The 22,676-nt window shown below is 30.7% G+C and overlaps 2 protein-coding genes and 1 pseudogene across 2 annotated transcripts; 1 reads left to right on the top strand and 2 right to left on the bottom strand.

Moving 5' to 3' along the window:
• Positions 1 to 11,162: 11,162 nt before the first annotated feature.
• On the bottom strand, positions 11,163 to 12,484 carry LOC125858797 (uncharacterized). The gene is made up of 3 exons (XM_049538593.1): positions 12,155 to 12,484; positions 11,556 to 11,985; positions 11,163 to 11,455 (listed from the first exon to the last, which is right to left on the bottom strand). Exons 1-3 carry the CDS (start codon positions 12,482 to 12,484, stop codon positions 11,163 to 11,165), a joined length of 1,053 nt encoding a protein of 350 aa, XP_049394550.1.
• A 4,740-nt stretch (positions 12,485 to 17,224) lies between these two features.
• On the bottom strand, positions 17,225 to 18,122 carry LOC125858796 (ethylene-responsive transcription factor ABI4-like; annotated as a pseudogene).
• A 2,660-nt stretch (positions 18,123 to 20,782) lies between these two features.
• On the top strand, positions 20,783 to 21,727 carry LOC125858795 (ethylene-responsive transcription factor ABI4-like). The gene has a single exon (XM_049538592.1). The coding sequence runs from the start codon at positions 20,783 to 20,785 to the stop codon at positions 21,725 to 21,727; it is 945 nt and encodes a 314-aa protein (XP_049394549.1).
• Positions 21,728 to 22,676: the final 949 nt, after the last annotated feature.

Raw genomic sequence — 22,676 nt, 5'->3', positions numbered from 1 at the left:
GAGTGAACTTTACAAGTCACTCAAATCGTCTCCTATATTTTATTTGGAGCTGCGGGCACTATCCCGAAAATTTTAACTAAGGGTATTCAGGAATAACAACACACAAAATGATTTATCCAATTTTTGAAAGGATAAAATATATTCCTATGTCTCAATTAATATAACTTATTTTTATTTTTAGTCTGTTTCATATTTTTATATTCCCTCTTTTCCTAATTATTTGTCCACTTTTGAATTGACATACCTATTAAAAAAACAATAATTGACATAGTGAGTTTACCATTTTATCCCTTTTAATTATGAAGTGGATGAATTAAAAACTTAAAATTTTCAAAAAGTTCTACCTTTTTTAATGTAATTAATTGAGGATATAATAGGTAAAAAAAATTGTCCTTTCTTAATTTGTCAAAATGGACAAGTAATTAGAGACAACTAAAAAAAGGAAAAGTGGACAAGTAAATAGGGACAAAGGAAATATTAAATAACAACTTAACTTTAAAATTCTCATTTTATTAAATGATTTATAGCCACGTGAATATCTATCATTTATTTTAAATCATAAATTTCGAAAGCCTATCTTTTCTTTCTTAAACTCTGTGCCGAATCAAACGAATTTATATAAAATGAGACGAAGATAGTAGAAAAGACAAAGGAAAATTGTGGTATAGAAGTATAATCTACACATTTGACATAGACGTCAAACAAGTGAGTCGAATCGGAGTTGAGCACGACAGAGCGGGCAAGTAGACCGAGTTGTGAGCCACTTATCCACACATTCCGAATGAAAACAATGGTGACAAACCGGCAAAATTTTCAGTTTATCGCCATCTTGAAAAACACCTAAACATATACAACACTCTGCTTCAGTAATGTTAGTTCCGTATAAGGTGATCGGCAATTTACTGCTACAAGTTGGGTCCAGACCTCGATGAGAAAGTAGTGACTGCGGCGCGTAAGAGGGACGAGCAACCCCGGGCCGGCCTTGACAATGGCATATGCAACGAGTGTAGAGGATAAGAATGGTAAGTAAGAGAATAACGACGATGAGAAAGAGGATGAAGAAAAAAGCATAGCCATGGATTTCGTAGTTTCCGTCTTCGAACTCAGCATAGTGCCATTGGAATGGTTGGGAAGCCATTAGGGAATTTGAATGATATATAGTTAGTGTAAACAAATAAGTATTCCTATAATTTTATTTGTTATTTTGAGTTTTGTGGAGGCAGGAACATGGAATATAATCTCATTCCACAATGAGAGAACTAAAAACATCGACTTTGGTTTGGCTAATTTTTTTGCATACTAATTCTTTTTTATACTATCTTATTACTTTACTAGTACACATAAGCTACCAGAAGCACACGCCTCTCTACGTCGATGTGTCTACTTCTAGATGAGAATATTTATGTATTTTTTTAGTTTCTTTTTTTTCTTAAGTTTGTTATATATTTGAATATTGCGTAAATATATTATTAATTCTAATAATTAATAGTTTAAAATATTTAAAGGACATAAAAATTTGGTTGAATCTTAAAATTTTATCTGTGCAACATAAATTTATAAAGATAAAGTAATATATATTATTTTAAAATGACGTAAAAGTATTATAAAACATAATAACTAACTTTGAATATTTAAAAACATATAAAAAATTCCGTTGACTCTCGAAATCTTATCTAGTGCCACATAATTTAGGACAAAGGAAATAACATATATTACTTGAAAATAATGTAAAAGATACTATAAATCACAAATAATTAATTACTTAAAATATTTAAAGACATATAAATAAATTAGGACAAAAGGAATATATAATTTTTACAAATTTGATAAAAAAAAAACTATAAATCATAATTAACGATATAACATATTGAACGACTTTCTAAATTTCCTCTATATCATATAAATTAAAAATATGTATATATTAGACTTGTGCTGACACAAATTGTGTATCTAGTATGGAAGATGAGAGACGACTCTTTTATGTTTGGAACGTCATTATTCTAAACACAATATAGATAAAAAGTGGAATAGAATCTTAAAAATAGAATTATATACTTATTATATGGAACATAAACGGGAAATTCGTCTTCTTCTTCTTTTCTTTTCTGTTTTCCTTTTTTGTTTATTGATGCCCATTTGAAGATTGAACAGTCTACGTCACGTATGATGGGGGCAAATACACCTTTTCTGTATTTCTATTAATAAAATGGAAAATAATAAAAAGAATGTCTTTAAAATATGTGAAACAGAATAAGATTATATTTTGTCAATAATTTGGTTTAAAAGTATCTCGTTAATAGTTTAATTCAAAATGTCTTTGTATTTACTTAATGGATAAAAATACTTTTTTATATTTTACTTCAATTTAGAAAAGATTAAGAAATACAAATATGTATTTTTATAAGAATATTCATTTTTCGTTATCGAAATGAAACTAAAATTATGACTTACTACGATCTTTTATATATATATATTATGAATTAAAAAGATATTCATAGTTACTTTATAGTTTATATCAATTAATTAAATGAAATTAAGAAGAAAAAATAAATGACTTTCTATTTACTCATTAGTTAAAGTGATTTTTAAAAAGGAATATGAATAGGTTTCTTTAAAAGTAATATTTTTATTAGAAATAAAATGTGTTTTAAAAAAATAATATATATTTATTAGGGTTCATGTTTGATCTATTAAGTAACAATAGAGATATTTTGGACCAAATATTTGATGATAACTCTATTTTTGGATCAAATTATTGACTTGAAGGATATTTTTAGAGTAAACTATTAACTAAACATATTTTTATATAATTTTGGATAGTTTAAGATTTTTTTTTTTCTCTTGATAAAGTGATGTTCGACTAGATAGAAGAATTTCTTTTGACACATATTTAAAGTATACATAAGAATTTATGATATTAGCATGTTACAAATTATAATAATAAAAATAGAATAAAAATCTCATAAGTCGTACGATTATTTGTTTAATATAAGAAAATTTATTCTTTTCTACCTATATATTACTATTACGAAAAGGAATGGTGTCATAAAATAGAAAAGAGGCAATACGAAGTTCCTATTTTGATTATACATTTTGAATTTAAAATTTAAAAATTTAAATTTTTGAAATTATATTTTAACATATACATTCGACCATATTTTTGAACGTCATCATAATGTATTTGTTTTAGTAATTTAATGTTGAATATCTTTTTTATTTTTATTTTTATATTTATTTTGGATATCTCTTTTTATTATTTTTATATTTATGATTTCTTCTATTGTTATAGTTGTATATATTTTGTTTCTTACTTATAGATCAAGTAAACTTTATAATAATTGTTTATCAGATTGACATATTTTTTTTAATATTAATTAATGAAAGGAAATTTGTTTTTACTTTTCTCAAATATTTCAGTATGGGTAAAGTATTAATATGATGTTGAAGATATTTTTTGAATAATTGAAGTTATATTCTTTATTATTTGTAAATATTAGAGAAGCCTACATACTAATCAAGAGTGACAACCAATAAAGAAGAACAGAAATAATCCAGCGACATAAGCCGAAGAAATTTTATTTTATCGAATCATAAGAATTCATTTTTCAAAGATCTTTTCTTTTTCTGTGGGAACACATGGCTACACCTACTTATTGTACTGTACTTTGCCAATGAATTTAAAAATATTGAATCATAATTTAAAATGATAATGATATAATATTTTTTTAAAACAAAAAATTAATGTATTGAATCAAAAATTTTAATAGTAGTTTATATTGTACCATGAGCGCCCCTAACCAGGCTTCTAGGCTGGCAAACTTTGAAAGATTAGGAGCACATGATAATTTACGCAAATCCGACATCAGAATAACAAAGAAAAGTGAAGAGTTTTATAAAACATAACACAAGTTTCACGTGGTGTACTGATCTTTGTAGCTTACTGTGACGTAGCTTGAAAAACAAAGTAGTACAAGTCTACATGCCTAAAGAGGATAATACGTGCCATGATTTCGGATCGTGAAAAATATGAGATCGAAACCAATAATCCCTCTATATAATGGTCGAATAAACCTCAATGAGGACGTTGGGTTCTTGAGGCTGTTGTATATCACACCCTAATGAAGGGAGGCTCAAGCGAGACTAATAAGCTTTAGGTTTACAAAATTTCTAAAGATAAGATGCACATGAGATTTTAGGTAAATTTCATATCGAAATTGAATAGCTTTATAAGGCATATCAACCTTCATATGCTATACATGCTTTCGGAGTTCAATGGTATAATTTAAAATACAAATTCTCAAACATAGTTTCCTAATCATTTGTTCTGAATGCTACATGTAAAACATAAGTCAGATAATAAAACGAAAAGATTCAAAATAAAGAAGATCATAACATTCAGAAAGCCCTATGCTTTGAAAAAAGCTTATATAATTTGAAAAAGAAATTTGATTGATAAAAAAAAAATCTATTTCAACCGTATTGTCCTTAGGCACAATCATACATGACATAGAAATTACAATTGAAAAAGATTGATATATAATTAGCCAGAACAATGGATACTGTAGTGAAAATGAAAAGAGGGGAAAATAACTACCTCAGAATTACATGAGTGGACAAATTAGATCCACTATTAAAAACGGAGGCCGACAAATTAGATCCACTATTAAAAATAGTCAATGAAAATGTTATATCATAAAATATAATTTCTTCATCTAATTTTCATCAGATCAATTCACTATAAAACTTATGGTGAAAAATAATTTTTCGCTGAAATATTAAGAAGCCTCTAAATTTTTTCATGTGAAAATAATCATTTTTCAAGATTAGGAGCATACGACACTTTAGGAGGATCCTACATCAAAATTAAAAAGCAAAATGGAGAGTTTTATAAGAACTAATTAACACAAGTTCACGTGATGTACTCATCTTTGGAATAAATGACTTTTCATGTTCCCTTCAAATTGATTCCCCATATTTCTCAATTTTTTATTCATTCTTATTTATTCTTATTTCTCATTCTCACATTGCTATATATATATATATATATATATATATACACACTTCATTTGATGGTGTATATAAGATTCATCTATATAAATATCATATACACTCTTCATTTTATGGTGTATATAGGATTCATCTATATAAATAAAAATCATTCACATTTAGAAAGTTGTATGCTTCGAAAAAAAGATCAAAATAAAAATCTACTTCAATTAATAGATATGTTTTTAGTCATGGCCACGCACAACATAAAAATTACAATCGAAAAGGATAGATAATTAGCTAGAACAGTTGATGCTGTAGCGAAAATGAAAAAGAGGGAAAATCGACTACATTAATATTTCCTTCAGGATAAATTAGATCCAATACTAAAAATAATGGCTTTCTCCATCATAAATTAATGAAAAATTTACATTATAAAATATGGTTATTTTATTCATTTTTTGTCGAATCAGTTTATTAAAAAAATACATGATAAGAAATTGATTTTCATTAAAATATCGAGAAACTTCTAAATTTTTCCATTTAAAAATACCAGTATTTTCTTTTCTAATTGGTACTTTAATCAAAATATCTATGAATAACAAATAAACATGAAAGAGAAAATAATAACTATTTAGTATTGATCAAAAGCAAACAATATGTACCGTGAATTTATATTGACATATTTCTTTTCTTTTTTTAAAAAAAAGGGAGTAGGGAAGGAAAAATGAGGGAGGAGATTACAAAATATGAATTTCTTCATCGACGAGTTGAAAGTTCAAATAATCAACCAACTAAGTTACTAAGATTAATCTCCGAATTTATATCGTGACATATTGGTTGCTTTAAGTTCAATACTTATCCTGATCGAATAGGCCTTTTTCTTTTTCAGATAATAAAGCTTAGAAGCAAGGGAATTTATCTTAATATCATAGTTGACGTCCACATCATTTGAGCTCAAAAGATATTTTTGTCATTTCTATTGACGGTGAAATATGAAATATATCTCTTCGGTTTTGGAATTGCCAAATATTCCAACTTTTAAGCATTTTTGAGCTTGGAGATTACTCTAGCATTTTGGACGGAGGGAGTAAATGATTTGGTTTTGGTAAGCGAGGATATAACTCTTCTTTTTAAGATAATGTTCGAGTTATTACCCTTTAATTGATTTAATCCACTTTAATTGATTGAATATTAATCTCACCCACCCAATTTATCCTCCATATCACACACATATATATGGAGAGACTAATGCATGCATAGAATCAAAATAACAAAGTGTTATGCGGAAGCTAATAAAGAAAATTTTAAAAGATAGTAAAATAAAAATATATCAAAAAAGACATAATAATTTAATGTGATTCTGTCAATAGATGACCTATCAACATCCACAAACGAAAATGGATAGTGAAAAAGCGTATAAATATTGAAAAAAATAGCCTCACCATTTCACTCAATAAAAATGAGATTACACAAGTGACAAAGTAACACATGTATTTAACAAATTTAGAGATGACAATAGAATGGAATGAAATGGGACAGGGCGAGTGAAGTCTTGCCCTACCACTGATTCAACCTGCCTTGCCCTGCCCTGCTATGTCCCACCCTATTAAGCCCCGCTTTGCGCTGTTTAGCTCATTTCTTTTAAAAACTAATATACGTATTTGTAGCTAAATCTTGTTTGGTAAGAAAAGAAGACAACCAAATATCCAAAGAAAACCTTGCTAAAGAAACATAAACATTTATCAAAACTATGTATTTGATAAAAGGTTTAGAGGAATGATTGATTTACCATTAATACCATAGTAAGTTGGAAGAGGAAAAATATAAGGAGCACAATTATTATGTATAGGACAAGAAAGAAAAAAAATCAAATTCAAACATCATTCCAAAGATCATAGTGAGAGTAAAAGAAAAAAAATACAGTTTTAGCTAAAATTTATTCTGAGGAATATTTCAATTCCAATTTTGACAATTTCAAATAAAGTAATTTTTTTTTATTTTCATGTCCAACTTTAACTTGGCCAACTTCGCAAATTTCAAATAGGAAAAAATTGTACTCTCTTTTAGGAAAATGAAAGCTCAATCATGCTAAAACACCATACACAAACACCAACAATGCCATTTCTTGACATAAATTTTCGAATAAATAAATTTGTTTCACCTTCTTTATATAATCTTCAACAAGTCAATCTCCATCTTTTCCAGAGAAAATATTCAAATCTCCCAACTAAATTTTTGTCTTTCACATTGAGTAACTCCAATAAAATTTCTCACACAGAGAACAGTTTTAACCATCAGATAAGCTATGGTTAGAACTTAACCCACCCTGAACATGTCAAAGAACATTTTTAACCATCAGATAAGCTATGGGTAGAACTAAACCCACCCTGAACATGTCTTGAACCTTGCTCTATGTCACAATTTGAGTCTACATTTTGGATGTGGACGACATTCATTACCATTGTTGATTCCAAGTGAATCTTTGGTCTGACCTACTACTAACTAAATACTTTGAACTATGCAGAAGCTTTTAAAAGATGAGCATGCAATAACTTAGAAAAAACAAACTCAATAAACATACTAAAGAAAAGTTATCGGGAAAAAACCCTAAGCTAACTAAATATTATACTATAATATATATATATACAAACAATAAATACTCTCTAGATGAAACTAAAGCCTTCTGAAAGTAATAAGGTCTCACCAAAGATGGATGAAAGTGATCCTAATGATATGTTCACAGTTGTGAGTACCTAAGACTTCATCATAAATGCACTGGTGGGAGTGTTTCACTCTTAACTAGAGGTCTCGGGTTCGATCCCTGGGTATGGAGAAAATTTTGTTGGGAGCACTACCCCCGAATAGGCCCTGCAGTGCGCAATCCAAATTTAGTCAGGGCTCCAATGTGCACTTCGGCCACCGGGTGGAAAACCAAAAAAAAAAAGACTTTGTATCATAAAATGATGCAAGCATCAAATGATGCCAATACATGAAATTTACGATATGTAAAATATCTGAATGAATTAATTGACTAAAACTAAACATATTGAGTTGAATGAATAACTTTGAAGAAGGATTGAAATAAAGTCAACTGAGTAGTAATGCATGGATGTGTGCTTTAACAACAAAACTTTAAAATTGAATATATGGAATAATAGTAATGCTGAAAATAATGTCACTTTAATTTTCTTGGAGAGTTTCAGTAACCGACAACCATAACGCGAGCCTCGTGATGATACAAGTCATCCAACACCTTGCCAGGTTAAAGGACAAAATGAGGTAATGGATCCGATCTCTGAGCCTTATTAGGGGTTTTTTGAGGATTCGCCCGAATCAACAACACGATCATATCCTACGCTAGCGACGTAGTTCATAATTTGGATTATTTGAACCCTTATCGAACTTGGTGCTCAATACTACTCCTAAAACATGCATTGTTTCCCAATAACTATAAAGATGTCCCCCTTTAGGGGGGAAACTAAAAATCTGATACTTTGAGTCTATGTCCCATAATGCTTCTTTAGAACTGAACTGAACTTTACTTTGAAAAAGCTTGACTATGCTTTTCTGAAAATCAGACAATACTTTCTTTTAAAATGGACATGCTTTATTTTAAAAATTTTCCATACATTCTTTATGAAAATATGCNAAAAAAAAAAAAAAAACTTTGTATCATAAAACGATGCAACATCAAATGATGCCAATACATGAAATATACGATATGTAAAATATCTGAATGAATTAATTGATTAAAACTAAACATATTGAGCTGAATGAATAACTTTGAAGAAGGATTGAAATAAAGTCAACTGAGTAGTAATGCATGGATGTGTGCTTTAACAACAAAACTTTAAAATTGAATATATGGAATAATAGTAAATGCTGAAAATAATGTGACTTTAATTTTCTCTGAGAGTTTCAGTAATCGACAGCCATAACGCGAGCCTCATGATGATACAAGTCATCCAACACCTTGCCAGGTTAAAAGACAAAATGAGGTAATGGATCTGATCTCTGAGCCTTATTAGGGGCTTTTTGAGGAGTCGCCCGAATCAACAACACGATCATATGCTACGCTAGCGACGTAGTTCAAAATTTGGATTATTTGAACCCTTATTGAATTTGGTGCTCAATACTACTCCCAAAACATGCATTGTTTCCCAATAACTGTAAAGATGTCCCCCTTTAGGGGGGGGGGGGGACTAAAAATTTGACACTTTGAGTCTATGCCCCATAATGCTTCTTTAGAACTGAATTGAACTTTACTTTGAAAAAGCTTGACTATGCTTTTCTGAAAATCTGACAATGCTTTCTTTTAAACTGGACATGCTTTATTTGAAAAATTGTCCATACTTTCTTTTTGAAAATATGCATTTTGATGTAAAATTATACATTCTTGAAACTCTTCTAAAGTAATGTACTTGAAGCAAAATATACTTTTTTCAAATCCTTTTAAATTAGTGCACTTAAAACAAAATATACTTTCATAAAATACTTCTTAAAAACCTTGAAACTTACTTTTCTCATGAAAACAATATATTTGAAATATTACGACAAGGTTAATTTTCAAATAGCTTTGGCTAGAAAGGAATTCATGTGGTATAATTAATAAGCATGAACTACGAAACAAATATCATTAATGATATGAAATATCATAATTTTGATAATAGAATCAAGAATCAACGATTAGAGGTAGAGGGAATTCAAAACCATTGGGAGTAAAAATCCTTTATATACGAATGATATACATGATATATGAGACATATACGTGACGTACATTGATACCACGAGTCGAGGTCTGACTGGTGGTTTCCTAGGTTGAATTTTGGGACTCTCTAAAGTTTTCTATGAGTCAAATCACAGACCATACTCTCAAAGTACGAGTCGTATTGATGACCCGTAGTACCTGAACTGAAATTTTAGATTGGAGCGTCTCTTATAAAACGGTCATAATTTTTTACTCTTTTTTCCAGATTCACAAATGGTCGGTGATGTTGAAAAAAAGATTCAGAGATTTTTAATTTCATGCGTAATGAGATGCATAACTATTTATATTCTAGGAGATATGTTCGTTTAATTTGTAGTTGATCCTTGAGTTAAATTCTTGCTTATGCATGTTGTCTACAACTTGCCCCAAAATGTGATTCAAGGCATAAGTCTAGATCTGGCTTTGCTTTGAAAATGAACCTAGACCCTCTTTGAAAATGAATTATGCATTTTGTTGAGAAATTTGAGTCTTTCAAAAGGCCCCCGGAATTTTATCCCTCTATATTCCAATTAATGATTGTATTAATGATGAATAACATTTTTTGTTGAGGCATTGCTTAAGGATACATTTATTTTTTCCCTTGTGAGAAGTCTAGAGAAATACTTTTGTTGTATGAATGAGCATCATCAGGTTATGTATATAACCATGAAGTACTGGAAGCAAAAGTTCTAATCAAATCTTTTTTATATGTAGAATTGTAGGAAATATAGAAGGAGAATACTTTCTTTAGAGAATGCTCATGTTTTATATAGGCTACTTAAGGCAACTTGAGATGATTACAATCATCAACTACATCATTATTTATACTACTCAAAATAGAAAATAAAAAGTCTTGCACAATTAACTAGATACATGTATCACAATTTATTAGATACATATATTACAAACTCCTAAAAGACTTCTTGAAAAACTAAAAGACAATATTGGAAGACTAAACATCAAGGTGTGAATGCATTAATTCCAACACTCCCCCTTAATGCATTTACTTGACAACTCCAATGCCTTCTCGAAGATGACAAAACTATTCACTTGAAAGTGTTGTGGTGAAGATGTCAACAAGTTATTCTCCTGTCCGACAATAATTGCAACTGAATTTCGTCTTTCTCTTGTGCTTTTGAATATCTCCTTCTTGATTGAGTTTGGTTTTGTAAATCCACTTTAGACTTACAACTTCTCTTTCTTTGGGTATACTCACACACTCCCAAGTATTATTTTTCTCAATCTTCTGAATTTTTTCTGCCAAGGCTTTCTTTCAAACATCATGCTTTATTGCCTCCTCATAATTTTCTTTCTCAACACCGGCAAAGTTGCATCTTTGATAAATGTCACTCAACATTTTTGTTCCTCTTGGAGGTGGTTCTTCATCATGTGAATCTAAGATTTCTCCCCCTGGAGGAATATCTTCCTATTTCTCATCCTCTTCTTGATTTGACACATCTAAAGATATGATAGAAGTATTCTCTACCTTAATCTCAGTATGTATCTCAGGAAGGCCTTGCACCGTGTCTTTTTGCTTGAGAAGCTTCAAATCATGAAAATTCAAGTGACAAAAACTTTTGTGCCAAAGATATGAATCATCTACAACTTCAATTTTGAATGCATTGTACTGAATTTGTAAAGGAAATTTTCTTTTTGTCATCTCTACTTCAACGATGACTTGATTTGGCTCAATTTTATCATAAATCTTGCAATAATTATCTCTAAACACAAGAGAATAACCATTTTTTCATGAATTGACCAATACTGAGCAAATTTTTTTCCCAGTGAGGAACATAAAGCACATCATGAATTTGCTTACCGCTCCTTTTTATGTTGATCGAAATTGTAGCTTTATCTTTTGCATCAACTGAGACTCCATTCCCCATTCTCTCTTTAGTAGTGATGCTACTATTAATTGAGAGAAAAACCTTTTCATCTCCAGTCATGTGATTGCTACAACCACTATCAATATACCATTTATTGCTTTTTGCTGAAACATCACATTGAGAAGCAAAGAAAAGATTTTCTTCCATTTCTTCCTCCTGTTCTTCACAGAAATTTGTTTGGTCCTGTTGCTTGTGCCAACAATCATTCTCAATGTGGCCAAATATTTTACGAAAGTTACATTGGGGCTTGCCTTTGTGCCAATATTTTTCTGCATTGTGATTAGCCCTTTTGCAAATTTTACAAAAAAGACTAGTACTTTTCTCACCTTTTTCTTCAACCTTCATAGAAGAATCATCATGATCCTGTTTTTTTTTTTTTGGATTGTAATTCTTTTTTTTATTGATTTTTTGAGAAATTTTGAGAATTCTCATTTGTTCTGGACTGGAAAGACATCTCTTTGGGTTGATCTTCACGAAAAAATCTTCGTTTCTCGTGTGCATGAAATGATCCAACTAGCTATTTGATAGAAACCTTAGAAAGATCTTTCATCTCCTTTGTGATAGGAACAATGTACTCATATTTTTCTGTGACAATAATTAGAATCTTTTCCACAACTTGTTGGTCAGAAATTGTATCACCGTGATTTCTCTTTTCATTAACAATATTCATGACTCTTGTGCAATATTCATCTATTTTTTCAGATTCTATCATCTTCAAGTTTTGAAACTCTCTTCTAAGAGTTTGGAGATTTATAGTGCGTACCTTTTCGTCACCATACACCTCTGTTTCTAGAGACTCCCAAGCTTCCTTTGCAGTCTCACAAGTAGCAATTTTTGCAAAATATGCTCTTGAGACTCCCATTTGGATTTTGCTCAAGGCTTTTGCATCTTAACGATACTTAGCCTTAAGATTTTTCATCTCTGCTACTGAAAGTTCACCATCATTTTCTGGCTCTTCATAGCCATTTACAACAATAGTCCACAAAACTTCAGCTTTTAGATGTGTTCTCATTCTTATCTTTCAGTATTCAAAATCAGTTCCATCAAAAAATGGAGTAAGAACAACCAAAGAATCGACACCTTCATTTGTTTTGGATGTCATATTTTTTTTTCACCTAACCCCAGATTAAGAACGAAAACTTGCTATGATACCAATTTGTAGGAAATATAGAAGGAGAATACTTTCTTTAGAGCATGCTCAAGTTTTATACAGGCTACTTAAGGCCACTTGAGATGATTACAATCATCAACTACATCACTATTTATACTACTCAAAATAGAAAACAAAAAGTCTTGCACAATTAACTAGATACATGTATTATAAACTCCTAAAAGACTTCTTGAAAAACTAAAAGACAATATTAGAAGACTAAACATCAAGGAGTGAATGCATTAATTCCAACAAGAATTACATTCCTCATACTCATCATATTTGTCTTCTTCTTCTTTAATATTGTTTCCATCGTTACTACTTTCTCCCACAATATCATTGAGATTTTCTTTTTTGAAGTTGCGAAGATTGTAAGTGAAATATATCTTCAGATGTTAATGCAGGAGTATTAGATCTATGGTTAGCATAGCTACATATGTAGTCGAACGGCTAAACTAATGGCCTGTTGTTTCGTTGCCTTCTCCATAATTCAGAGTCAGAGACTTCTTCAAAGTAACATTGTCTTCAACTTCAACAGCCACATTTAGAAGCATTGAATTATTTGAAAGAGAATTTTGATTGACAGAGATTTATGAGACATTTGCATAATGCTAGCTGAACGTACGAGAGAAATTATTTGTCCTGAGCTGAGACACTGAAGTATCTTGATGACCACATGCATCGAGAGATTGGAGGGAGTTGGGATAAGCAAGAGCATTTGAAATAGAATATTCTTATATTTTGTTAGCGTGCTAAAATTCAATATGATTGTGTGGAGGCTAGCTTGGATAGAAGTAGCATGTGACACTATATATATAAACCTTGCATTAAAATGTTCTATCACATTTCTTTCTCTTCATCATGAGAGTTTTTTCTGAGAATCAATATTGACAACAGTGTTTGAGTTTACAAGTTGTTTGAGTTGTTCCTGTTTCTCTATTGTGGGTTGGGAGTTTTAGCTCTTCATTGTATAACCTTCTCTTTAACGAGCTTGGATTTAACACTATTTTGTATATTGTTAATTCCTTTTCTTATCAGGAGCACGTCTTGAGAGACCAACATTAATGTTTGGTGACGGGCCAACATAATTGACAACTCTGAAACAACTGTGGCCTGAGATCGTTCATATCTTTTCGTATCATAGCATTATATATATACCCCAGATTTTGGTATTTGTCCATTATGAGCATGGGTTTGTGGTCTAACAGAGTTCTTATCTAGTTTGTACATGATCCAATTTAATCCTTTTAATTTGAGGGCATGTTTGTCGCCTTTAAAAGATATCATACAATTCTCTTCAGAATGTCCATGACATTAACATTTGAAGCAATAATCTAGTAAAATATCATATTCAATAGGCTAATAAAACCCCCACATTTGTCCCCTTCTTCATTTCTAATACCAACCCTCATAGAATCTCTCTTCTGTTTAGTGTGGTCAATTTCAACAAGAACTTTAGTAAAATTTGATCTGAATTTGAACTCGGTTGCTTTATCAATCTTCAAAAGAGTTGCTACAAAAGAGGTAATAAAAGCCAGAGCGTCTCAATTGTAATTAGGCATAATACATAAATGTGTCCTTTAACTTTGCCTCATTCTACATTTATGTCCTCCAATTTTGAATATGCACAAGTAGACACTTAAACTTGTAAAGTAGAATAAGTAAACACATGAGTCCTATATGGCACAATACACGTAGTACACCACGTAGGACAAAAAATGACATGTAGGATGTCATGTAGGACATGTGTGTCTATTTGTTCAATTTTATACATATTTAAGTGAGTACTTGTGCACACCTAAAATTAAAGGGCATAATTATAATTTAAAGTCAATTAAAGGACATATTGTTGTATTTTTGCCTTGTAATAATGTCCGGGAGGTGAATCCAAACATGAGTTAAGGGAGTTTCTTCTTCTAGATTAAAATCAATAGTCCAAGTCTTATTCTTTGGGCCCGAATGAACTTTTATTCCTTTTTATTCAATAAATTAGCCCTCTTCCAGCTCTTTAAATAAATAATTGAATAATAAAAAAAGAGAAAACAAACCTATGTTATTTTTTAATGAAAAAGAGAAAACAAACCGTCTTTAACTATTTAATATTTACATATTAATGTAATATTTTAATATTTAAAAATATATTTAGATTCGACCATGAAATCTTAGTCGCTCGTCCCAATTTACGTAACGCATTTCGTATTTCAAGAGTCAAATAATTTAAATTTGACTGAAAATTTACTCACATAATCTTCACATCTTTTTAAAATGAAATTTATATATTTGTAAACTACGTAAAAAAATACGTTCTATAAGTAATAATAATTGGCAATTCAAAATATCTAAAAGATATATGAAAAATGATAACAAAAAAATAGACTTGTTTGAATCTCAAAATTCAAAATGTGTTAGATAAATTGAGAAGAGAGCAGTATTTTAAAAGGCAGGGGCGTGAGGTGAGATGTTTTACTTAGTATGAAGCGTGGCGTAAGCCCCCTATAGATCTTTAAATATTTAATTTATAATATAGTATAATAATATAGTAACACAAAATTATAAAAACACATTAATAGTTTGAAATAATTACATACATGATTAAAGAAATAGCAACGTTCATATATAGCAAACATAAAAATCATAATTGTACGTTATAGCTATAGTTTGCATAATTGCGCTCCATATCAAACATAAATATGTATATTTCACTATACATATACAAAAGAAAATAATTGTATAATCTATTTCTGTATACATATACAAAAGATCAATTGTATAATATGTGTTTGTATAAAGTGAGAAAGAGAGAAAGACAAAAGAAAACTGGGCAGGGGAAGATCACATTTGTATAATCATAAGTGTATAGGACGAAAATATATGCATTTGTATTTGTATATACAATTTTCTCTCGATTTATACAAACACAAATGCAATGTATACATTTGTGTTTGTATAAAGTGAGAGAGGTGAGTGAGAGTGACAAGCGAGATCTGGAAGAGGGGAGAGAGGGGAACGAAAATATATGCATATACACAATTTTCTCTCACTTTATACAAATACAAACACATTTTATACATTTGTGTTTGTATAAAAGCAAGAGAAGCGAGGGAGACTGTCCAACGAGAACGAGAGTGGCGAGCGAGATTCACTAAGAGAGAGGTGAAATAGCAACAGTTTGCTATGTGGTACAATTAAATCAAACTATGGTTATATCATGTAATTGAATTAATGATTTGCTATTATATACAATTTTCCCTTAAAGAAACTCATAGAAAATAAAACTTCTAACTTGATTATACAAGTATAAATTACCTAACATCTTAACTTTATAATAATAAATGAATCATTATTTCTAAAAAAAGTTATTTTTATCATATTATACAATTTACTCCCTAAAAAAAATAATCAATAAAACTTACTAGAATTATAATAAAAACATCACTCCATCAAGAATATAAATAAAATTATTTTCAAATAGCTAAATAAAATATGATAATGAGACATATGACAAAACCATAAAAACCAATCACAAGTGAAAAAATAAAATTTCACTACGTATTTTTAAAAGAAATGTGACGTAACGCATAATCACCTTCACAGTGTTATGAAATAGTAAAGATGTGATACTACAACTTGTTATTTGAGTTACTCTCAATTTTCTTATCTCTATAGATTAAAAGATTATTAAGTTCCATTCATTTATTCAAAAATGATGAGGATCAACAATGATACCTAAAGAATTTAAAATACATAATTTGTGCAAGATCTGTTAGGCGAGCCCCGAGCGTTGGGCATGGCGTGCAGTCGAGCACCTGGAACGTAAGTTTAATTGAACTAAGTCCCACACTTAAGTCTGTGGGTGTTTTGCTAGAGTTCCATCCCAGAGCGAGTCCCAACAGAGTCTTTTAAAACACCGGAAGAGAGAGTAATACACAGATATTCAAATGTGATTGAGACATCTACTAGAATTGTTGATTTCTACTGAACAAAACATATCAAGAAATTGAAATGTGAAAATAAAAGCAAAACGCATGAACTGGAAATGAATATATATACAAATATTTCACCAATAAAATTTTCTTATTTCATTCACCAAATCAAATAGTACCCTAAGCTACATACTAAAAATGAAAGCTCTATTATATTTAGCAACAACTATGGAAGGTCCAACAATAACTAAGTTTAGAGAAGGCGGAAAAGCCATAAATAAAGCTTATTAATAAGTGAAAGAGGAGAAAGAGAAAAAAAATGCATCACATAATTAAATTTAAACCTGATGAAAGCAGTATACAAATGAGGTTCCTTTTGATGTTTCGGTCATATCTTCAACTAATTCAAAAGCAGTAGAAAATCCTTCAGAAACATTTAAAATTAAATGCCAAGAAGTGCATATTTGACCAGAAGAGCAGATTTCAGAAATCAAACACTAGATACTAATAGCATGCTAATTCTCTTGATTCAAAAATCAAACAAGAATGGATCATTATTTCCATAATCCCAAATATCAGCTGGGTGGTAATTATCATTATCATCAATAATAGGAGGCCACAACACCGGAGATGCCACTGCCGCCACTGGATCGGAAACAACCGGTGCAGCATCCACAAAAGTGTTTACGTTATCATACAAACAATTATGCTGATGTTGCAGCTGATTATATTGTTGATTTTGATCTTCTTCTCTAGGATTAGGATTAGGGTTAGGGTTTGAGTTTGAATCAGACCATATCATTCCAGATGCTTTAGTGGTCTCACCGTCAAGATATCCATAATTATCATCAAAAGTTTGTTTCTGAATTGAGTGTTGAGGATTTTGTGAGATGTCGTCAGCATATTGCACGGCAGGATAAAATCCACAGGGTACGTAGTAATTATTAGCAGGAGCCAATACGTTTGGAGGTAGCAGCGTAGAAGAAGAAGAGAAAGACAAATCAAATCCAGAAGGAGGTCTAGGAAGTAAAGGACGAAGAGTTTGTGTAGTAGAAGATGAAGTGGCGGATCCGCGTTTAGAAGAATTTGATGATGAACCAGTAGCGTTTGCACCAGAAGGTTGAAGATTGAGCTGAGCCTTTAAACCGTAGAGTATAATAGCGGCACGGTCATAAGCTCGAGCAGCATCTTCAGCAGTTGGCGAAAGTACCGAGCCAACGGCGCGTCCGTTTACGGGGCTCACGGATCTCAGCGACCCACTTGCCCCAGCTGCGTTGTCTAACTCCTCGATACCTGAATTTGTTGTTATCAGGTCCTCCTTTCCCTTTACCTTTCTTGTTGCAATTCTCCTCACTGGTGGATTTTTCTTGGTGGTTAATGTCTTGGGTAGGGTGGGGATTATTACTACCTGCACTGGTGCTATTCATAGTTCCAAAGAGATGAAAGTTTAGAGAGAGATGATGCCTCGTTGTTTGTTTACCCAATGAGTCGAAAGAGAGGACAGTGGAAGGCTGGTGTCAAAGAGACAATATGGTATTTGTAAATGGTGGATGAGGGCGGTGCTCTTATATGACTCAAAGCATGCCTATTCTTATACACTTTCAACCCAACTTACTTCCTTTCGTCAATACCAAGTTTCATCTTCCACCACAAGGTTTTTTACGTTCGGTAGTAGGAATAAATTTTAACTTTTAATTAATTGAAGTGGTGCACATTAAATCTTTTTTTCTAGTATCATCCCATGTACCGTTAAAATTATATTATAACAATACTTGTACTTAATATTTAAAGATAAATATATTAAAATAGTTTATATGTAGCAGAATTTATGCATGAAAAAAAAAAATTAAAAACTCATGATTTCATTTATCAAAGATTATTTGGTATCCATATTGGAGTTCAATTAAATTTGAATTTGTGCCAAAAGTTTCACATTAAGAATAAAACACTCTCTAATAAAAGTGACTCCATACTCAAGAAAGTATAAGTACATAGTCACATATCACAAGAAACAAAACTAAAGTTTATAAATAATCAGGGAACCAAAATATTACTATCCGTTCTATAATTAGAAAATATACAAATTAAGTTCAAATGAAAATTATCAATGAAAAAGCAAAAGACAATGTGGTATCAATATGACATTTTCATACTATTCGTCTTGGCTTGCATATAAAGTTTTTGAGTATTCATAAGATGTAGATACTCCGATTGTTCTTGTCACAAATTTTATTCAGATAAAATGTATGAATACAATCTAGTTTAAAATACTACAAGACGTATAATAATAATAATAATAATAATAATAATTAAAAAAAAAACATTATATAAGTGTGATCATAATAATTATAGTCATTTTTTCAATACATTTATCAAAAATTGAATTTATTATATTTAAAAAGACATATAGTAAAATTACTTTTTTTATTTGTTGTTTTTTAAATATTGTATCAAGTCAAACATGAGCTAGTAAAAATGAGGGGAAGTACCATAATACTCATTAATTGATGTCTAGTCTTAGCTAGTCTTGAAAAATAGATAATTACTCTTGATATGCTAAATGTGACAAGTCAAAATGAAAAGTGTATTTAATGTTGTAGACAATGGAGTTTTTATTGGTAAATACATATTTAATTTGAATGAAATCTTAAATTCATGATATATTGACCAAGTCAAATTATTGATTAATAAAGTCTAATTAATATTTAAGTTAAAATTATATAACTTAAATAAAATTCAAATTATATAGGCTAGTTTGTTAAGTTGACAAAACGACTCCAACTCATGCTCTTCAAACTCAAGGTTCTCTAAATTACTTGGAGACTAAATACATCTAAAATCCTAACTCACATCTAGGGGTGTGCAAAAATCGAGCCAACCAATAAATCGAACATAAAAAAATGTTATTAGATCATTGCTATTAAGTTATTGGGTTAACGGATTTTTAATGGTTTTATAAAAAAAATTATTGGGTTATCGATTTGGTATTTGTTTTTAGTATTGGTTTTATTGGGTAAATTGATAACCCATTAAGAAGATAGTAAGTTACTACTATACCCTTCATGAATATTAGTAAATATTAATAATTTAACATAACTAGACACTAGATCAATACTCTAAACTACGGTCTACACACTTTACACGTCATAGTACTTCTACTTCACATAAAAAAATCCATATTATGTTTTGGTTATAACATGTTATTGTACCCTTCGTATTACATCTACTCTTATTGATGTAATTTCTCATTATATTCTTGTTTCACTATATCAAAGCATTTACAGTTGATTTGGTTGTCTCATCGTATCGTATCAAATTATTAGAGAAGTGAGAAATCATATATTTATTTTATGAGCATTTTCTTATTGGAAAAATTGAACCGTTAATGACCAAAAATCGATAAATCGAAAACCGATAAAGAATATCTTACATATTTAAAACCGATAAATTTTATCGATAAAGCATAAAATTGAACCGACCGATGGACGCCCCTACTCACAGGGTCTTCATAAAATCTGAAAAACACATGAAGAATCCTTGCTCTTCGGTTATGGTCTGCATGTCCTCAACAAACAAAGAAGTTTTCGTCTCCAAGGGTTAAAGATGCACCACATTAATTTAAAAGCTTTAAGACTTGATCAAAGTGAATATTTAAACTAAACAAACTTGAAATTGAGATTTGAAAGCTCTTAAAGGTTTCAGATGGTGAGTTACGAACTTAAATATATACTTTTAACTGCACATGGGATGATTCTTGAAAAGAATTGAGTATTAAAGATGCACCACTTTAATCAAATAATATAAGGATTAAAATCAAAATTTATTCCAACTATAGAACGTTAAAAAAAATAAAAATCTTCAAGTCTAAGTTGAAACAAAAGAAACTTGGTAATGACAAAAGGAAGTTGCCTTCATAGTAGTGCATAAGAATACACATGCTCTGTGTATATAAGAGCACCGCCCTCATCCACCATTTACAAATACCATATTGTTTCTTTCACACCAGCCTTCCACTGTCCTCTCTCTCGACTCATTGGGTAAACAAACAACGAGGCATCTCTCTCTAAATTTTCATCTCTTTGGAACTATGAATAGCACCAGTGCAGGTAGTAATAATGATCAATATCCCCACCCTACCCAAGACTTAGACCTCACCAACCAAGAAGATAAAACAACTACTGCTTCTCTCACCACACAAACCAGCAGTGAAGAGAATAGTTCAAGTAGCAACAAGAAAGGTAAAGGGAAAGGAGGACCTGATAACAACAAATTCAGGTATCGAGGAGTTAGACAACGTAGCTGGGGCAAGTGGGTAGCTGAGATCCGTGAGCCCCGTAAACGGACGCGCCGTTGGCTCGGTACTTTCGCCACTGCTGAAGATGCTGCTCGAGCTTATGACCGTGCTGCTATTATACTCTACGGTTCAAAGGCTCAGCTCAATCTTCAATCTTCTGGTGCAAACGCTACTAGTTCATCATCAAATTCTTCTAAACGCGGCTCTGCCACTTCATCTTCTACTACACAAACTCTTCGTCCTTTACTTCCTAGACCTCCTTCTGGATTTGATTTGTCTTTCTCTTCTTCTTCTTCTACACTATTACCTCCAAACGTATTGGCTCCTGCTAATAATTACTACGTACCCTATGGATTTTATCCTGCCGTGCAATATGCTGACGACATCTCACAAAATCCTCAACACTCAATTCAGAAACAAACTTTTGATGATAATTATGGATATCTCGACGGTGAGACCACTAAAGCATCTGGAATGATATGGTCTGATTCAAACTCAAACCCAAACCCTAACCCTAGAGAAGAAGATCAAAATCAACTATATAATCAGCTGCAACATCAACATAATTGTTTGTATGATAACGTAAACACTTTTGTGGATGCTGCACCGGTTGTTTCCGATCCAGTGGAGGCAGTGGTATCTCCGGTTTTCTGGCCACCTATTGCTGATGATAATTATAATTACCACCCAGCTGATATTTGGGATTATGGAAATGATCCATTCTTGTTTGATTTTTGAAAGATCTTAAAGACAAGATTTTCTGTTACATGCAACAACAAACAAGTAGTAGTTGCTAGTGTTTCATATTCCAAATTCGCAGGTCAAATATGCACTCTTTGTCATTGATTCAGCGGAAAATGCTGCTGCGGGATTTTCTACTGCTTTTAAATTAGTTGAGATGTGACAGAAACATCATCTGTATACTGCTTTCTTTGATCAGGTTTATTTTGTCATGCATTTTTTCTCTCCTCTTTCACTTATAATGTAATTTTTCACCTTATCTAAAATTGTTGGAAGTCTTGCAGTTATTGCTATATATAATTAGTTTTCATTTTTTAGTATCTAGCTTAATATATACTTTCTTCCTCCCAATTTGTATGAGTTAGTTGGATTTGACATATGAGTTTCTATACTTTGTCAACTGGACTCTTAAACTTATTAAAATGTAATATTTGAAACCTCTCTAACCATCGACCAAACTTATGTGGTATAAATATTGTTGAGTTTGGGAAAATGTGTAAATATACTCGCTTCCAAACGCGCTATATTCTATTTAAAAACATTAATTTTTTTAGTAAACAATATTTTTTTAATTAAAAAAAATTATTTCTTCATCAACCCTCTCCCAATATTTCTTCATTAAAAAAATCAAACGGTTAAATATTTGATTTTTTTTTATTTTTCTTAATATTTAATTTCTTACGTGTCACTGAAAAATGACATAGTATTACACATGTAAGAGGTTGGATTACACACACTGATGTGATGTGAAAATGGTTTAAAATATTGTATTTTAATGAATTTAAGATTTATCTGACAAAGTGTTGAGTAAAGGGTTCAGAATACAAGCGTATACCATTATAAGAGTCCATCAGACCATTTCACCTTGACATGAAGTTAGAAAGAATAACTTTTAAAATTTATGATCTAATTAAAATATGTGATAGATATTTGTATGACTATAAAT

The sequence above is a fragment of the Solanum stenotomum genome, chromosome 3, assembly GCF_019186545.1.
Source record: "Solanum stenotomum isolate F172 chromosome 3, ASM1918654v1, whole genome shotgun sequence".
NCBI classification, from domain to species: Eukaryota; Viridiplantae; Streptophyta; class Magnoliopsida; order Solanales; family Solanaceae; genus Solanum; species Solanum stenotomum.
Note: the sequence above shows the minus strand (reverse complement) of the source record. Positions and strands in the feature narration are given on the sequence as shown.